This window comes from Pongo pygmaeus, chromosome 1, assembly GCF_028885625.2.
Source record: "Pongo pygmaeus isolate AG05252 chromosome 1, NHGRI_mPonPyg2-v2.0_pri, whole genome shotgun sequence".
NCBI lineage: Eukaryota > Metazoa > Chordata > Mammalia > Primates > Hominidae > Pongo > Pongo pygmaeus.
Genome location: NC_072373.2, coordinates 220,074,203 through 220,093,407, shown reverse-complemented (window position 1 = coordinate 220,093,407; position 19,205 = coordinate 220,074,203). Strand labels below are relative to the sequence as shown.

Genomic DNA, 19,205 nt, shown 5'->3' with positions numbered 1-19,205 from the left:
AGTGTTTACCGGATGTATTTTCCAGCTTTGGACATGCAAGCTGTCCTAGAGAGAGTATTACAATGGACATTTTTCAAACCAGAATGAAAAATGCCTAAACAAAGGTAAGATCTGTATTATAAGTGCTTCTGCAGTCCTCAGATGCAAGTTTAGATTTCAGAGAGATTAATTCACAAAGTATTGGCAAGCCAAGGAAATACTGGAAAGACATCAATGACATCTGCCACACCAAGTAGTTACCAGGAAGCCTCTCAAAAAGAAATGAGAATGTGTGTTCTCACCAAAGATATATACTTCCAAAAATCACCCCTCCATCTATCACATTTTTTATATATTTTCTAATTCTGTTTATCTCTTTCAAAAGTTTCCTGTAACATAACAGGATGTTACTTGGACCTTTCCAACAAAAACAAAGAAAGTTAAGTTCTTAGCTGAGGAGCAGGCAAGGATGGAAATCAGAAAAACGCTGAGCAAGAACAGATGACCTAAGGGAAGATGTCGCTCCAGTGATTAACCATGTGTCCAGATGCTCCCAGGAAAACAAGCAGCTCAGAGTCTATAAGACAGCAGCAATCCCCAGTACCACATACACATAATAATGGTGTAACAAGTATTTCTCCAATAATCTTTCTGTATTAATTAAACTCGTAGGGGGAAACGCAGGCTCCCTGGGCCTCTGATAGATAGGCTCCAGGGACTCAAGAAGCATCACAGCATCAGCCTAGCTCCGCAGAAGCTCAGCTGTAACCACAAGCACACAGGAGGACACGAGCCAGCCAGGGTGCTGGGTCTCACAGGTGGCCTGCTTCTGATCACCTTGTACCAGCTGCGGTCGTGCTCTGTGGCGGCGCTGTAGTACTGCAGCACTTTGGGGATTGTGCTCTCATTGATGCCCTGTAGATTCAGCTGCCACTCTCCAAGTTTCAAGAAGCATCTGGAAGCAGAGAAACAAGCCCCCATGATGCTCCCTCCTCAAAACAGCCCTCCTAAGAGGACCACAAATTGTTAGGGGGACACTGAAGCCCTTCTGGTATTTCCTCTTGTTCTCAGGAGGCAATATGAAGGAGCTAGCAAAATTTTCAGCCATATGCAAGAAAGGAGATGGGCTTTTGGAATACATTTTTAAGATACCATCTTTCCATCTTGACCTTTGTCTCTCAATGACAGCATAAACCAGGTACCTGGTACAGATAGGTCTGTATGGACCTATCTACCCCAAACCCAATTTTTGTGGGTGACAGTTGTTGAGAGTTACTTCTTTATTGATTGCTATATGGCTTCTCCCTTACTTTTCCCTTCCCCTCCATTCTTTGTAATGAGATTAGCCCACATTTACTGACTGCTACTGTATTCCAAGTGCTGCTTGAAATGCTTGACATTGCACTCTTTGCATTAATCCTCACACTACTTTACACCACCCTAGGAAACAGAAACTGTTACTATCCCTTTTATATTGATAACTGAGGCACAGAGAGGTTAAGTCACTTCTCTGAAGTCAAATATCAAATCTGCAGCATAGAGTTGCACAGTGGCTCACACCTATAATCCCAGCATTTTGGAAGGCTGTAGAGGGAGGCTGGCTGGAGCACAGGAGTTTGAGACCAGCCTGGGCAACATTAAACTTGTAGGGGGAAACGCAGGCTTTTTGTAGAGACCTCGTTTCTACAAAAAACTAGCCAGTGTGGTGGCACGTGCCTGTAGCTACTTGGGAAACTGAGGTGGGAGGATTGCTTAAGCCCAGGAGATCAAGGCTATAGTCTAGCCTGGGTGACACAGCAAGACCATCTCAAAAAAAAAAGGGGGGCGGGGGGCGCAGCATATCTGACATTTGAAAACAAGGACTCTAAAGCCAGACGCCAGGAGAACAGCACATGGGTGCTCTTGGGCTGCTGAACCTAGGAAAGCAAGTGGCAGAGACTTTGAGAGCAGCATGCTTTGGTGGTTGCCTGGGATCCCTACTGGAAAAGGAAAGAGAGATGTCAGCAATCAGCCACCCAAGAAGCCTTGAACTCCTCCTTGCTGCAGAAGCTGCTGGGACGACAGGGCTGGAATGTGACTTGCCCCAGGTCAGTGGGGACCTCACCGGGCCATGAGCTTGTGCAGTTCCTGCTTATGCTGCTGGTCCTCAGTAGCGATGGCATGCTGGGCCTGTTGCTGCATGGTCTGGACAAAATGCTGCATGTGCTGGAAGGCATCGATCTGTAACAGGACAAAGGCACAGAGAGCCACTTGGCTTGCAGCCCAGCTTCAGAGGAAGGGAGCTACCATTCATCTGATAGGCACGAGTCAACCCCTCTCCAAACAGAATACCCTAGAGCACAGAATGACGACCCCATAGGATAGAGGACCAGGGCGTGATACTGGGAGAGGCTGGGCTTTTCAAAAAGATTCATGACTTATTCAACTCAAGTCTTGGCTCTCCTTTGCCAACTATAATTACCAGTTTTATAAGTCTTGGCAAAGTTTCATGCCTGGCTACCCCAAATAAAAATTCCTATAAAGTAATCTGAAACAACTGCTTACTTCACTATCAATATGTTACCTGGGGGATATTAGGCTTTTGGGAATTGTTTCAGGCTAATAAAACTTTGGTATTTGTTTACAACACCAGGGTACCTTGGACAGTCCAGCAGAGCAAAAACTATAGATTTAAAAATCATATAGCACCCAAATAAGAACACAGATTTGGGGTGAAAACCCTCATGCATTCACAGGGAATAGGGAGAAGATATTAGCTCAGCAGACATCTGGTTGAACAGGGTGACTTAGGGGCAGCACCTCCAGAGCACCTTAAAGCAGCTAGATCTATTTACACTACCGGCTTGTATACAAAGTGAGCAGAGGGCATGTGAGTCAGGAACAGACAGCTGAACTGAGGAAGGGCAGAGACAGAATCACAGATCTGGGACTACTGTACAAGCCCGCCACATCCAGTTGAACTAGCATCTTGATAAGTAGGGTCCATATCACTTTAAAAAGGGAAAAACAAATCTTTTCTGATTTTTCTAGAGGGGGGAAAACTCACAAATAGAAACAAAAATAATAATAAAGGCCTTCAAGGATGGAGATAGAATGTACAAACATCAAAAGCTCAAATGGAAAAATGGCAAAATCTAAATGCATTAACACAGGGAAAGGAAACATTATATGAGAGAATGTGAAAAAGAGGCAATGTGTTCTGTGCTGCAGAAGAAGGAAAAAATCAAGACTTCAGATAAGTAACAGTTCTCCTTATGGTAAATCATATAAGAGGTATTTTTGTTTGTTTTAAATAAAAACATGTTAGCCAGGTGCAGTGGCTCACACCTGTAATCCCAGCACTTTAGGAGGCCAAGGTGAGTGGATCATGTGAGGTCAGGAGTTCCAGACCAGCCTGGCCAACATGGTGAAACCTGTCTCTACTAAAAATACAAAAATTAGCCGGGCGTGGTGGGGCACACCTGTAATCCCAGCTATTTGGGAGGCTGAGGCAGGAGAATTGCTTGAACCTGGGAGGCGGAGGTTGCAGTGAGCCAAGATCGTGCCACTGCATTCCAACCTGGGCAACAGAGTGAGACTATCTCAAAAAAAAAAAAAAAAAAAAAGAAAAGAAAAAAGGCTGGGTGTGGTGGCTCACGCCTGTAATCTCAGCACTTTGGGAGGCCAAGGTGGGTGGATCACCTGAGGTCAGGAGTTTGAGAACAGCCTGGCCAATATGGTGAAACCCCGTCTCTACTAAAAATACAAAAATTAGCTGGGCGTGGTGGTGGCTGCCTGTAATCCCAGCTACTCAGGAGGCTGAGGCAGGAGAATTGCTTGAACCTGGAGGCAGAGGTTGCAGTGAGCTGAGATCATACCACTGCACTCCAGTTTGGGTGACAAGAGCGAAACTCTGTCTCAAACAAAAAAAAAAAAAAAAAAAGAAAACATGTTAGTGATGATGGCCTTGAAGAAAATGAAACTCCCTAGCTTGGGGGCCAGGACCAACCTCAGATGCTTTTCAATATAAGGAATTAATTGGCATGAAGAGATTGGGTTAACCCAGAGCCAGAATGACATGACAAACAATTGATCAAGCAGCTAATCCATGCATGAGGACAGGGCAGGCACACAGATGTTCCAACACTTAACAAGACACCTGTCTCCCTCAGACTTCTGTCTTCACAGAGATCCATTACTCACCACCAGCTTTGAAAAATGAACTACAATAGCATCCCACACTTGGGAAGTGATAAATGTTCCTTTAATTTTAATTTTTTTCATTTAAATTTTTATTTCTTTAGAGACAGGGTCTCTCACTCTGTTACCCAGGCTGGAGTGCAGTGGTGCAATGATAGTTCACTGCAGACTTGAACACTTTTGCTCAAGTGATCCTCCTACCTCAGCCTCCCAGTAGCTGAAACTACAGGCACACACCACCACGCCCAGTTAATTTTAATTTTTAGTAGAGATGAGGTCTTGCTATGTTGCCCAGGTTGGTCTCAAATTCCTGGGCTCAAGCAATCCTCCCACCACAGCCTCCCAAAGTGCTTGGATTACAGGTGTGAACCACCCTTTAGTTTTTTTTTCTAGGAGAACTATATTGACCTGTCTTAAATCTGATTTTTTTTTTTTTTTTTTGAAACAGAGTTTCGCTCTTGTCACCCAGGATGCAGTGCAGTGGCGTGATCTTGGCTCACTGCAACCTCTGCCTCCCAGGTTCAAGCGATTCTCCCGCCTCAACTACCCGAGTAGCTGGGAGTACAGGTGTGCACCATCACACCCGGCTAATTTTTGCATTTTTAGTAGAGACGGTGCTTCACCATGTTGCCCAGGCTGGTCTCAAACTCCTGACCTCAAGTGATTCGCCTACCTCAGCCTCCCAAAGTGCTGGATTATAGGTGTGAGCCACCACACCTGGCATAAATCTGATTTAAAAAAAAAAAAAAAGAATTGGGAGGTGGTAGTAAAAAAACTCAATCACTAAAAAGGTGATAACTCAGTGTGATCATTGCGTACATCACGCAGGTAGGAGCTAAACTAGGAATGCTGATGGTAGGTGCTTTTCAGAGCCCATAAGCTACCTGCCATCTACAGTCGAGACACTGGGTTTAAACTCTTTGGTGGACTTAATAAGGAGCTGAACAAAATATAAACTGCCAAAGCTGGGGAGGCTGGGTATTAAGTTTGGATTTGAAGCCCAATATTTGATTTATCCAGCATAAGATAATCCAGTATCTTTCTACTGTATAATACAAGACAACTTATTTTCAAGGAATTGGAAATTTTCTATTTAAAATTTGTTTTCTCCATCCCCAGGAAATGAAAAAGGGAAAAATGATTCTTTCCCTCTTATAAATGAAGGACCTGTCACTTGGAAGAAGGGGCTTCTCATAGGCCCGCAGGATTTTAGCCAGGCACAGTATTCTGGTTCTAGATTGCACGGGTGGGTTTGTGGGCAAGAACAATGGCCTTGGCTCGGTGAAATTTTACAGAAGGACCAGCCTGTCTCTGGACTCGGTGAACTGTCTTGTCTAGGAAAACATGATACATATACCCACAGCCTGATGCCTTCCAGGATAACAGGGTCTGCTTTTCCCACAACTACTTTCCTTTGCCTCAGGCGAGGCAGAGCATGATTCTTGTTTACAGTGGAGGAAAGTAAGGCTCAGTGAGGGTCTTGCTCAGCAGCACAATTATTAAGTAGTCAGTTTTCCTTGGGTAGCTCCTTAACTATGAAGATATGACATCTCTAGTTCTGGGCTTGAAGTCCCAGCACTTTACTTTAAATAGGTTCCTAATTTTTAATTCCACAGAATTTGGGCTACTAAGAAAGACTATTCCATGGAGAAGTTGGGCTGGGGTCTTATGTTGAAAGAAGCCACTCCTTGCTTGAGATATTACCCAAAAGACTTCTTTGGTCTGCCTTGGGCAAGACAGTCAAAGACTTGGAGGCTATACATAGGAGGGAAACCAGACTATACTCAGATCCAGCACCTTCTGTTTTTCTCATTTGCCTGGAGGAGGTCAGGCTTTGAATCAGAAATGCTCTGGCCTGGGAGGCTCACAGAGACTGAAAAATAAAACAAAACAACAAAAAACAAACAAAATCTCCAAGCTGCACATTTGAAGAAGGAAACTTAGGTCATTGGTACTGCAGTAAATCCCAAAGACCAGGTGCCTGGGTACAGGCTGGCTGATCCCACTCTGGGTGGTATTCACAGCCACCCTGAGTCAGTCATGTATAAAACTAGTCAATTTCTAGACCCAGTCCCCAGATCTCCTAAGTGTGCCTTCTGCAGAAACACAACTTCTATTTTATGAGATCTTCCCACAGCAGAGGCTCCAGTGGCTGGGTTTTATTCGTCTCTTATCTCAGGTACCTCACTGTGGGGGTCACAATGGGGAGAGAAGGCTAGTGAGACTCCCTCTTCCTTTTGGTAAGAAGGAGGAAGGGGAAGCCAAAGCAGGTGCTGACTTTGCCTCCAGGGCCTACTGTTTATTAGTCCTCACCATCATCCAGGCAGATTGTTTAAAGAAAAAAAAACCCCAAACCAGGAGCCACATCTATTTCCCAAGGGCTTGTCTGTAAATAAAGTCAGAAGAATTCTACATTGGCTTCAAGATAACTTTCCCTCCTGGTTTCAGCATTATACCCTGCATGTTATTCCTTGTGAATCCAAACTGATGACAGGAGAGGAGACCAGAAGTCTGAAAAACCCAAATTGGTCTTGTGAAAGTTCTAGTCTGTGTATTTACAAATCTGCTCTTTTTTGTACCAAACAGCCCATCTTCTCTTAGGGGTAGAAAGTGTGCCCTTTCTATGTCCCAGCACTTTCTAGATACGAATACATATAACTGTGGTCACATTCATTGGTTTCATCAATGGTATACACGCCATCTCCTCAACTATGATTCACTTTATGAAATCAGGCCAAACAGCTTCATAACAGGAAGAGACTCTCTGACATTGTGAGTAGGTGGTTTAAACACTGTCTTTTCTGGCCTTAAAGAGGCACAGAGAAGCAGATTAGGTGAGCATTCTGGAGAAGGTGGTCTGTTCTGGATGCGCTGGGATACAGACCTTGCGGGCACTCTTCCACATGTTTTTCATGTAGGCATAGGTCACCTGAGGGTGAACTGTTGGCAGAGGATGGTCAAGTTGCCGAGATGGATCAACTCCCAGGAGCAACACTAAGGTTTTATGAGCAAGAGCCTTAAAAATAAGAGAGACTGGGTTATAGACAGAACTGGACAGCCCAGGGACACCATGGGGCCCTACCTGCCCATGTGGGTGGGTGGTTGTCACTCACCAGCCTGCCACTCTTGCCGCACAGGCTTGCATACTTGAGCCAGGTTCTCATGTCTTCGTGAGGGCTGACCACAAGGGACCGCACCATAAGGATTTTCTGCCAGTCCTCTACGATACGCTGGCAGCCCTGGAACATTCAGAAGTGAAGATTAGATATGTCTTCTGATACATTGTTTTTGAGGCAGAGTCTTGCTCTGTCGCCCAGGCTGGAGTGCAGTGGTGCAATCTTGGCTCACTGCAACCTCTGCCTCCCGGGTTCAAGCGATTCTCCTGCCTCAGCCTCCCGAGTAGCTGGGATTACAGGCGTGTGCCATCATGCCTGGCTAAGTTTTGTACTTTTAGTAGAGATGGGGTTTCAGCATCTTGGCCAGGCTGGTCTTGAACTCCTGACCTCGTGATCCAACCGTCTTGGCCTCCCAAAGTGCTGGGATTACAGGCGCGAGCCAGCGCCCCCGGCCTTTTCTTGTATTTTTTATAGAGATGGTGTTTCACCATGATGGCAAGGCTGGTCTCGAACTCCTGACCTTAAGTGCTCTGCCTGCTTCGCCTCCCAAAGTTCTGGGATTACAGGCATGACCTACCATGCCTGGCTTTCTGATACATTTTAACTTCCCTGCAAGCCACAGCCAAATCCACTCTGAAACACAAAGGAGATTTGCTGATAGAATCTCAGCTTTCTCAGGTTAAGGGTACTGTGAGTGAAATACCCTTAGGCAGCAGTCCCCAACCTTTTTGGCACCAGGGACTAGTTTTGTGGAAGACAATTATTCCACAGATTGGGCGGGGGGTGGGGGGATGGTTTTCAGATGACTGTTTCACCTCAGATCATCAGGCATTAGATTCTCATAAGGAGCGTGCAACCTAGATCCCGGGCATGCGCAGTTCATAATAGGGTTCATGCTCCTGTGAGAATCCAATGTGGCTGCTGATCTGACAGGAGGTGGAGCTTGCCCATCCCTCACCTCCTGCTGTGCCTCCCAGTTCCTAACAGGCTACTCACCGGTCCCCGGCCCCGGGTCTGGGGACCCCTGCCCTTAGGGGCGTCTCAGCAGTTTGAGAGATGGTATAGCATGGGTTTGGAGCTTGAATCCTGCCTCTGTCACTTGCTACCCTATGTGACTTTGGGCAAATCACTTAACCTCTGACAGATCTGTAGAGCAGAATAAAAATAGTACCAGTTTCAAAGGGATACGGTGAGGATTAAATAAATTAAATGATTGATTTCAATTTATTTTGTGAATGGTGAATAACACATAATACATCTTCAACTTTAAAATTTTGTTTCAGTCTTTCTGGTTGAAGATGACTATCACTGACAAAGAAATTAAATTTAAAATGTATCATTCAAAGTTCAAAAATGAATTAAATGTAAAGAAGTTTAAAAAATTTTGAAGTGACATTGTTTTTAAGTTGGTAGCATTTATATTTCTGAAGTTATTAAAGCCTAAACCTCCATTAAGATTTCTGGAAAAAAAAAAAAAAAAAAGACTGTTGAGATACCATGTATGTTGGCATCTTAGATTCTTTGTTCTTCATTTCTACTCATCTCAGATCAGAAAGTATACACAGAAGGGGAAATGCTTCATTCAGTTACACTCAGAAATTCTTCTTTCTCTTTTTTTGACAGGGTCTCACTCTGTCACCCAGGTTGGAGTAAAGTGGTGCAATCACGGCTCACTGCAGCCTCAACCTCCCAGGTTCAAGCGATCTCCAGCCTCAACCTCCTGAGTAGCTGGGACTATGGGCGCACATCACATCTGCCTAATTTTTGTATTTTTTGAAGAGACGGGGTTTTGCCACGTTGCCAAGGCCAGTCTCAAACTCCTGGGCTTAAGCTATCTACCTGCCTTAGCCTCCCAATGTGCTGGGATTATAGGTGGGATCGCTCTTGTTGCCCAGGCTGGAGTGCAGTGGTGCGGTCTCAGCTCACTGCAACCTCTGCCTCCAAGGTTCAAGCGATTCTCCTGCTTCAGCCTCCTGAGTAGCTGGAACTACAGGTGTGTGCCACCATGCCTCGCTAATTTTTGTATTTTTAGTAGATATGGGGTTTTGCCATGTTGGCCAGCCTGGTCTTGAACTCCTGACCTCAAGCAATCCACCCACCTCGGCCTCCTAAAGTGCTGGGATTACAGGCATGAGCCACTGCGCCTGGCCACAAATTCTTTATAATTAAAAAAAAAAAAAGGCCAGGCGCGGTGGCTCATGCCTGTAATCCCAGCACTTTGGGAGGCCGAGGTGGGCAGATCACAGGTCAGGAGATCGAGATCATCCTGGATAATACGGTGAAACCCCATCTCTACTAAAAAATACAAAAAAAAAAAAAAAAAAAAAAAAATTAGCCAGGCGTGGTGGTAGGCGCCTGTAGTCCCAGCTACTCAGGAGGCTGAGGCAGAATGGCATGAACTCGGGAGGCAGAGCTTGCAGTGAGCTGAGATCATGCCACTGCACTCCAGCCTGGGGGACTGAGCGAGATTCCATCTCAAAAAAAAAAAAAATAAATAAAATAAATAAATAAAATAAAATAATAAAAAAAGTGAATTAATTATCAAAGGGGCTTAAGCTAATTTTACATCTAACAACTACAGAGAGTCAGGTGAGCTCCTTTTTTTTTTTTGGAGACGGAGTCTCATTCTGTCCCTCAGGCTGGAGTGCAGTGGCACTATCTTGGCTCAGTGCAATGGCACTATCTTGGCTCAGTGCAACCTCTGCCTCCCAGGTTCAAGCGATTCTCCTGCCTCAGCCTCCCAAGTAGCTGGGATTACAGGTGTGTGCCACCACACCTGGCTAATTTTTTATTTTTTTCTTTTAGCAGAGAGGGGGTTTCTCTATGTTGGCCAGGCTAAGTCTCAAACTCCTGACCTCAAGCGATCCACCTGCCTCAGCCTCCCAAAGTGCTGGGATTACAGGTGTGAGCCATCATGCCCGGCCAAGTGAACTCCTTTTTCATCCTTGTTGATAAGAAGTCAGACTCAGAAGGGGAGTTCCTGAGATCTACTGCTTCATGGTAAATTCCATGAACCCATGGAGCTGTCCTCCATGGAGATAAACTTAAAAGTCTAGCAACAATGATCTCAGGCTTTTAGCTATGATAAGATGCAGTCTGAGCCTGACTGGAGAACCCAAGGCAAGACGAGACCCAGCGCCAATAAGGCTGACCTCTCTAACTGCCCTATGGGAGGGTCTTAGGAACCAAAAGCATTGGTGCAACTCTGAAGAAAAGTAACAAACATGTATTTTTCCACTACTATAATACTGGTTGGGGATTTTAATTTAAATTATTTGACCACAAAATGGCAGTTTTCTAGCCCCAGCAGTTCACTTGACAGCAAGCCATCCACAAGAGCCAAATTTCCACTATAAATGTAATGCTTTACATTCCACAGGCCTTGGACCACATTTTTCCATCCCATGAAGTGTGACAACAATGATTTCGAAAGTTATATAACAGAAAAAAGTACATTGAGTGATTGTTTTTTGTTACTTCTCACCAATAGTTAGGTTCTCCCAGATGCTGAAATAATTTGGCCTCCTGTAAGCCAAAAAACATCTTGCTGCCTCAAGATAGGAAAGTCACGAAGGCTTAAGGTGGTGACAGTGTCCTGGACCCAGTAAAGTCAGACAGGCATCTCTCTTTCCAGGACTCATTCCATGCCTCCCCTCTCCTCTAAGTCTACATTTGGATCAAGTCCCACTTGTCAGACTGTCAGAAGGTTCTTCAGATCTCTGCTGTAGAAACTCTTTATTATAGGCATTTCAAAGAACTGGGGTGTGTACAAATCAAGTGGGAAATGCTTATTTGTGGAATTCTTTCTGGTGCCCAGGAGACAATTTTCCATCAAAACATTCACTGGGCATTTCATAATTACTAATAAAACATGTAAAAGAACTGTATGTGCTCATTTCAGAGCCATAAATGACTGTATTCATAGATGTTCCTTTGCCCATTGCTCTTTCCTGTCCAGGGGAATGTGCCCTGAGCTTCCTACGCAGGAATGTGCTTGGAGTCAAAAGGTTTTGTCGCAGCCTACTGAGACGCCTGGAAGCACAAACTTCAATTGGTCTGAAGCAAGAATTTGGAATTAGCAATTAGGTGGGGATCTAGTTGAGAGGAAATGGCTTATAATTGGGGGGATGGATTATGATAGGCAGGGAGACAAATGGTTTCTGGAGGGGTAAAGACTTTCTCTCTTTTTCCTTTTGCTGATGAACTTCCTATCCTACCCACTCAAGGAATGGGAGAACTGGCCATCCTTCCCAGAACACTTAGACTCCTGACTCCCAGACCTGGAGTGACAGTTCCTCATGTTAAAACGATCAGAATGTGACAATGAAAACACTGATGGAGGACTTGGGAAAGCTTCTCTACAAGGGGAAACTGCAGTGGAAAAAAAGTCTCAATAGAGGTGACAGGATGACTCTGACCTAAGTAACTATAAATAGCAGGAGTTGGCCAATGAGAACCTAAGGCAACCCCATCTGAAAAGCTGGTGCAGGTGGCTTGCAAGTGTAGTTAGAGCAGTGGTTCTCAGCTTTGGCTTGTGGAATCATCTGGAGGAACCTGAAAAGATACTGATCCTGAGTCTCTCCCCAGAAATTTAATTGGCCTGGGGAATAGCCTGGGCATCAGGATTTTAAAAAGCTCTCCAGGTGATTCTACTGTGCCGCTAAGGTTTAGAACCACTGATTTTGAGGTTATGATTCCTAACTGACTGATCACAGGTGTCACTTATTAAAAAACATTTTTTTTAATTCCTAGAGAAGAGACTAAGAAGAGACTGGAAAATTGGTCATTCTCTCACAGCTTTAAGTTTAGGTGAGGAGCTTTTGAGTATTCTGCTTTGTATGCAAGCCAAGCAACACACTGGTGGAGGAGGCAGGAAAAGCAAGTTGAGTAAGAGCTGGGGTGGAGTGGGGCACTCGCCCAGGTCCTGGAAGGGGTAGGGATAGGCGGGTGAACTGGGGCTTTCTACCAAGCTCACCTGCAGTCTCTCCCACCAGATCTGGCGGATGATCTCTCGTCGCTCGGGGACAAGTTTGTACTGGATAACCTCCTCCAGCTCGGACAGCATGTGGCAAGAAACCATGGCCTGATGGAAGCAAATCGCATTCCAAACTAATTACTGCACGAACAATCCAAAAGACAGGATTAATTTAAATCATTCCTTCTGGTGTCAGGGTATCTGCCGATCAGAGAAAACAGGCATGTTTCCAGCAGCCTGTGAGTTCTCAATAGCCCATTCTGAAAAAAGTATGGAAATAAGCCTCAAAAATGACAATGTGCAGAATAGTTGACACTTACCCCATATGCCCGACTGTAACTCTCTCCTGCCATCGCAGTTAATTCAGCATCCAGCAGGTCCCTGGCCTTGTCAATGCACTAGAAGAGAAACAACCCTTGGGACTGAGCTCTGGAGTTGGGAGCTTAGGGTTATTTTAGGGCACCCCAACTAGCTACAGAAGTTATCTGTCTCACTTAAATTCCAGGGATGAAGAGAGAAATTCACTGAAGAAGGGCATTTTCCCAGAACTGAATGGCTTGAGAGGAGGTATTATCCAATTTCTCATCAAAGACAGAAATGTATGGCATCCAAACCTTTAACATCTATCTAAGGTAATACACAAAATCTTAGGTGGCAAGGGCATGGGAATGTGGGCTGTAAAACCGAATCATGGGTCTTGCATCTCAAGAGGACATAACTGGGGATCTACTTTTTTTTTTTTTTTTTTTTTTTTCTCTGAGACATAGTCTCACTCTGTCACCCAGGCTGGAGTGCAGTGGTGTGATCTTGGCTCACTGCAGTCTCCACCTCCCGGGCTCAAGCGATTCTCTTGCCTCAGCCTCCCAAGTAGCTGGGATGCTGGGGTTACAGGTGCCCGCCACCACGCCCAGCTAATTTTTGTATTTTTAGTAGAGATAGGGTTTCACCATGTTGGGCAGGCTGGTCTTGAACTCCTGGTCTCAAGTGATCCATCTGCCTTGGCCTCCCAAAGTGCTGGGATTACAGGTGTGAGCCACTGTGCCCAGCCTGGGGATCTACCCTCTTTTAACTTTTTCGTGCTGGGCATGTTTATGAAAATAGATTCTGCACACACTTCAATGGCTCCAGGTGGTAGCTTTGGCTTCCAAGCACCCTCTGTCCTTATGAGGGAGTGTCTCTAAAATTGGCAGAGATGCCCAATCCTGTCCACGTGAACGGGAGCTCTTGTGTCTCTGACAGAGACAACTGAGATCTTGGTTCTCATCACATAAACGAGAGCCTGGGGGATGCCATAGCACTGCAGTTTGAGTTTCCTCTGTGCCATCAATTAAAAACCCCTCATGCAGAGCTTTTCCCGTTTTTGAATGTTTAAGGTTAATTATAGTGTCCCAATGCCTTAAGTGCTCAGATCATTTACCCAGGCACCTCATCTAAGTCTCGTGTCTGACAGGGTGGATGGGATTACTTCATTATTTCATTCTGCAAGTCAGCACACTATTTGCAAATAAGTACTAGCTTCCTCGGAAGGTAATCAATGTGTGACATGCCTGCATGGCCAGAAGACCCTTGTGACTGATTTCTGCTGCACAGTGAGACTGCTGGCTCTCTGAATGCTATCTTTTGGTGAAATACAGCTTCTCTCTACAACAAGGGATACAATGATGACCCAACAAGCTAACTCCAAAAGCAACCGAGATGGTAGCTTCCAGAACACATTTGTCCCCCTCAGAACAAAAAGTAGCCCCAGCTGACCTGCTGGCAGTCTTCTGAGTACAATGCATCAAAAACATTCAAATGCACTCACAGAGCCAAGTAAACATCAGACCTGAAGTACAATAGCTTATTTACCAAAGCACCACGTGCTTAGAAGCACTACAGTCTTTTCCTCGCTGAGAGATCTGGGTGCATGTAGGTTTTTACCTGTTGTGCCAAGGAGAAGAGGTCCTGATGCAGTGCCAGCACAGCTCTATAAAATGCCCCATCATGGGTGTCCCGAGGGATCATACAGGTGTATTCTTCCATGCTGTCCCACTGACCTATACACACACACAGACAGAAAGCATCAAGGGGGTTGGCTGGTTGGGCTAAAGGCAGAATCTCAAACAGGTCTTGCCATTGTTATTTTCCTTTAGCTTGGGATATAAACAAGACAAATGAACTTGAGCCTCATGTACCAAAATCCTGCAGAGCCCCTATACACACTATGCAGGTTGACTTAACAAAAAAGGCACATCTGTCTTCCAAACACAGGACTCCATGGCTGCCCAGGGAGCATCTTGACAGATGAGGGGAAGTGCATGAGTGTGAAGTCTGCACATCAAGTGGGCTGAACGCAGCACCTTATTATCCTAGAGAACTCTCTCAGGTTTCTCCAGGTGAAACAAAATTGCTTTCTTCCTTACTACTGAGACAGCTCACAGTTCAATGGTATGTTGTGAAATTACATTTTCCTCTAAACAATTGAAAATGGCCATTACACAGATGATAGGGGACAGGATTAGACAAATAGCTTGCCCATTTCATTCTGGCAATATCTTTGCCTCAGGAGGGAGGAGATAAATATTTTAAGCTACTCCATTATAACAAAAAGATGGGCTAGGTCACAGCATAGTGGTCTCTGTGTCATATTAGACAGGGGAAATAGCTGCATCTGGGAAGAGGTATTCACTTCTCCTGGTGGGGTGAGTATGTATCAAATGCCAGGATTTCCAAGACCATCTGCAGAAAAGATATCAGCTTCATTAGCTGCAAACTACAGGGCTGCCAATTTTACAAGGCATTTTCCTGCCTCTCACTCCAGACCATCAGCTCATCCATTCTCTATGCCTCTGGGCACAAGCAAATAGCTAACGATGACTCCTCAGGAAGCAATTTGTTTTTGAAAAATGTTCCGGATCTAGCCCAGAGCTCATGAAAGGAAAGGGTATAAGCTCTGTGACTCAAGAGGGACAGAAGAAGAGAATGGAGGTAGAGGGTTATGTAACTTTCCTCCGGGCTCCACAGGGGAAGCTTTTCACCAGGGACACTCTACATATCCTCTCCCTTCTTATCAAGACCATCTCTGGAACACATATTGATAATCCTCTTAGCTGGGGCCCAGTGTCAGAAATTAACATGTCTGCAGGGATTGAAAAGAAATCTCTGCTTTAAAATACTCTGGGAGTAGGAGTGAGGTGGGTAAGAATTGGGCAGCAAAGAGGAGAATAGAGACAACAAATGGTGAAAATGTTTGTAATTGCTGGAAAAGGTGAAGGGCAGATGGGGGTTCATTATACTATAATCTTCACTGTTATATATATTGGGAAAGTTCTAAAATATAAGTTAAGAAATATTAATAAAAGGAGTTAGACAACTGTCCTCTCCCTTTACTCCTGCTTGGGATAAAAACACAACATGGGGAGCTCCAGCAACCATGCTAGATCATGAGGTGAACTTTAAAATGGAGGCACGGGCTGAGCATGCAAAGCAGAAATCTGGAAAAAGGCTAATGATAATAGAGCCAAAATACTAGTCTGGAAACTACTAGTCTGGAAACGCCTACCTCTAGATTTCATTTATAAGAGAGGAAAATAAATCAGTAACTTGCTTTAGGCAACCAAAGCCAAATCCTACTGTGGTATAAGAGGAAATATGTTTGGTCTTTGTCCCTAGTGCCTGGTATAGAGCTATCGAAAACCCTCTGCACTTCCTGATTCCTGAGTCATAGGAGTGTTATTATTCATAATGAGCCCCTATTGATTATGCTGATAAGGTAGAATGGTTTAAGAAAAAATTTATTGAGAAGGCCAATTATAGAGATGACTTTATGACTTCAGGCATAGCTGGATGCAGGAACCTAAAGAGTTCTCCTCATCTCTCTTTAAAACAAAAAAATTAGGGCCAGGCACTGTGGCTCACAAGATCAGCCTGGCCAACATGGTGAAACCCCGTCTCTACTAAAAATACAAAAATTAGCAGGGCGTGGTGGCAGTGCCTGGAATCCCAGCTACTCGGAGGGCCGAGGCAGAGAATTGCTTGAACCCGGGAGGCGGAGGTTGCAGTGAGCTGAGATCGTGCCACTGCACTCCAGCCTGGGTGACAGAGCGAGACTCCATGTCAAAAAAAAAAAAAAAAAATTATGTGTGTGTGTGCGTGTGTATATATATTTGGTAGAGATGGAGTGTTACTATGTTGCCCAGGCTGATTTCAAACTCCCGGGCTCAAGTGATCCTCCTGCCCAGGCCTCACAGAGTGCTGGGATTACAGGTGTGAGTCACCACACCCAGCCTCCTCATCTCTTATTTCTGCTTTCAACTGAAAAGGTAAATGGAGATACAGAGATGCATACCCTAGTACCCTGCTGAATGTGTAGGTGTATGACCCCCCTAACCTTGCAGAATATCCAAGCCTATTGCCAAAGAGATTGGTTCTTTGAGTAGCATGTGACTTAAACTTTGTTTTATGTTGTCTCTCCCTCCTTCTCCCCTTCCAGGATGGGGCTGGTTACCAGAAAGACCAAGTAATTAACGGGTTTGAACTTTCAGCCCTGTCCACTGACATCCAGGAAAGGTGAAAAGGTTGAAAATTAAAGGCAATAAAAACTCTTGAACAATGAGCTTCCAGGTTGATGAAGGTGCTGGGAGGGTGAAGGTAAACCCCAGTACCACAGGACAGAAGCTTCTGCACTCCAGACCCTTCTAGACCTTTCCTCATTGTACCTGTTCATCTGTATCTTTTATAATACCCTTTATAATAAACCAGTAAATGTAAGTAAAGTGTCTCCTTTTGTTATGTGCGCTGTCCTGGCAAATTATCAAACCTGAGGAGGAGGGTTATGGGAACCCTAATTCACAGCTGGTCAGTGAGAAACACAAATCACAACCTGGAACTTGTGATTGGCATCTGAAGTGGGGCGATATTTTGGGATGAGCCCTTAACCTGTGGGATCTGATGCTATTTCCAAGTAGATAGTGTCAGAAATGAACTACTTGACAACACCCCATTGGTGTCTGCTGACAATGGCTTGGTGTATGGGGAAAAGCATCTGGCATCAGTACTCTGTGTGAGTGTGCTAAGTGTGTATTTCTCACCCACTAAATCTCAATTTTGATTTTGTACACTGTTTTCCTTGGCCTCCCCACGAAGATCCAATTTTCCCTATGTCTAACAAGTTAATAAAAATCATCAGGTAGAAAGAACAGATGAAAGGTGTAGAAGTAGGTGGATACAGACCGTTTTTACCCTTCCATAGACCTGGATCTCCACCTAGAGCCAGCACCTTACTCTTCTGATGCGAGCCCCCAGCCTCACTCACCCCTTCCTTCACAGGGTGCCTGTGAGGGAAGCTTTACCTAAACCCCATGCAGCTGCAGCAGCCATCCGGGCCATCTTGGCTTGGGTCTCATCATTAACCAGGGTCCACTTTTCACAGCACTGCTGGTGGAGTTGACCCCTGAAGGAAATGAATTATATAGTCAGATTAATCCAAATCTCCTTAAACTACCAATCTTCCTCTCCTGCCCCTTGGGTTAGTTGAGGACTACACAGGAACTGGACACCTTTAATAAAAAAGCACATTCTACTAGGTCACATAATAGAGAATCAATGGGCTATTTGTTGTTTCTATGACCTGGTGTTTGTAATTTGTCTGGGTGAGTTTATCAAGGATAGGAACCATGTCTAACTCTGTGATATGAAATGTTCTGAACATCTGGCTCCCTTCATAAATATTAAATAACTTCTCTCCTATGCCAAAGAATTCTGGGCTCTTTCCCTTTGGCAGGCCTACAGAGAAAGCAATCTGAAGAGACGCATCTGGACATTCATTTTGGGCTCAAAGCTATAGGGAGAACTGGCTCTTAAAAGTATTATACAAATGGTTTCAGTCTGAAATGAAACCCAGATGAAATCAATCTGTACAGAAGAAAGGCTCTACAATGGTCACATCTACCAGAAAGCTAGATGTTGCTTATTCTCAGAATTTTGCACAATTGCTGAATGTGAAGGACTATGAGATATTGCGATATAAATGATGCTTAAGACATCCCAATAAACAAAAGAGAACATGGAAGCCCTAGAATAGGGTCTTGCTTTTGACTTTTGAAACTCCCTCTCATGTTTCGCTTCTCAATGAAAAGAAATAAACTCTGCTATTATGCAAATCCGAGCCCCTGATTTCATGTGAGCTTCAAGGTGCAGCTAGGAGACTCCTTAATTTTTCCTGCTTTCTGAAAGACATGCTGCAGGCTGATTTAACTTGGCACTGGAGGTGGAGTCACGAGGAAGGGCACAAGTTCTAAGTGGCCCAGGTCAGAAGCCTCATGGAACACGAGCTGCTCTGCACTCTAAGGTGGTGTAGGAGGACGGGGATAAAGACGCTGAAGTCGATCCCTGCCGAAGGAATCTAGGCTGAGCTCACCAAGAAGCTGACTGTGGACCACGTCTAGGAGAGGTACTCAGGGCCATTATCCAGCATCGCAGTACAGCAGATATTAACTTTGTCATCTCTCTGGCACATGATCAAGAAAACCAGGTACACAAGCACTCTGGCTCAATACAGAGCTGAGACTAAAAAAAGGAACTGGTGGCCATGATGCCCTATGCATTTACTGAAGTTCCATTAAGGGAATAGGATAAACCTCTGTGTTGGTTTCCTGCCACCGAGACTTAGAAATCTTCACTCCTGGGCCCTGCTAGGGGTTCTCAAACTACTAAGTGCATCAGAATCCCCTGGAGGGCTCCTTCAGATGGCTGGGCTCCACCCTCTGAGTTTCTGACTCAGTAGTGCTGGGATAGGGGCTGAGAATGTGCATTTGTAACAAGTTTCTATGTGACACCAAAGTTGCTGGACCAGGGGCCACAGTTTGAGAACCACTGGCTTAGAGCAGAGGCATAGCTCATCTGCACAGCATATTTTTGTAGGGATCCTGACTAGAGGTAGAAAAGAAAGCTGCATGATCTCCAAATGGTCCTTCCAA

General features: G+C 44.8%; 1 protein-coding gene across 1 annotated transcript in view; it reads right to left on the bottom strand.

Annotated features, from left to right (window-relative positions):
* The window catches only part of MTOR (mechanistic target of rapamycin kinase), a 157,063-nt gene that overhangs the window by 27,008 nt on the left and 110,850 nt on the right, over positions 1 to 19,205 (bottom strand). Inside the window, exons 31-38 of the mRNA XM_054439543.1 lie at positions 17,580 to 17,680; positions 14,170 to 14,285; positions 12,570 to 12,647; positions 12,250 to 12,357; positions 7,272 to 7,397; positions 7,043 to 7,174; positions 2,084 to 2,199; positions 817 to 934 (exon numbers count right to left, since the gene is read on the bottom strand). Of these exons, the coding sequence (XP_054295518.1) occupies positions 817 to 934; positions 2,084 to 2,199; positions 7,043 to 7,174; positions 7,272 to 7,397; positions 12,250 to 12,357; positions 12,570 to 12,647; positions 14,170 to 14,285; positions 17,580 to 17,680 (895 nt within the window). The remainder of the gene's footprint in view (positions 1 to 816; positions 935 to 2,083; positions 2,200 to 7,042; positions 7,175 to 7,271; positions 7,398 to 12,249; positions 12,358 to 12,569; positions 12,648 to 14,169; positions 14,286 to 17,579; positions 17,681 to 19,205) is intronic.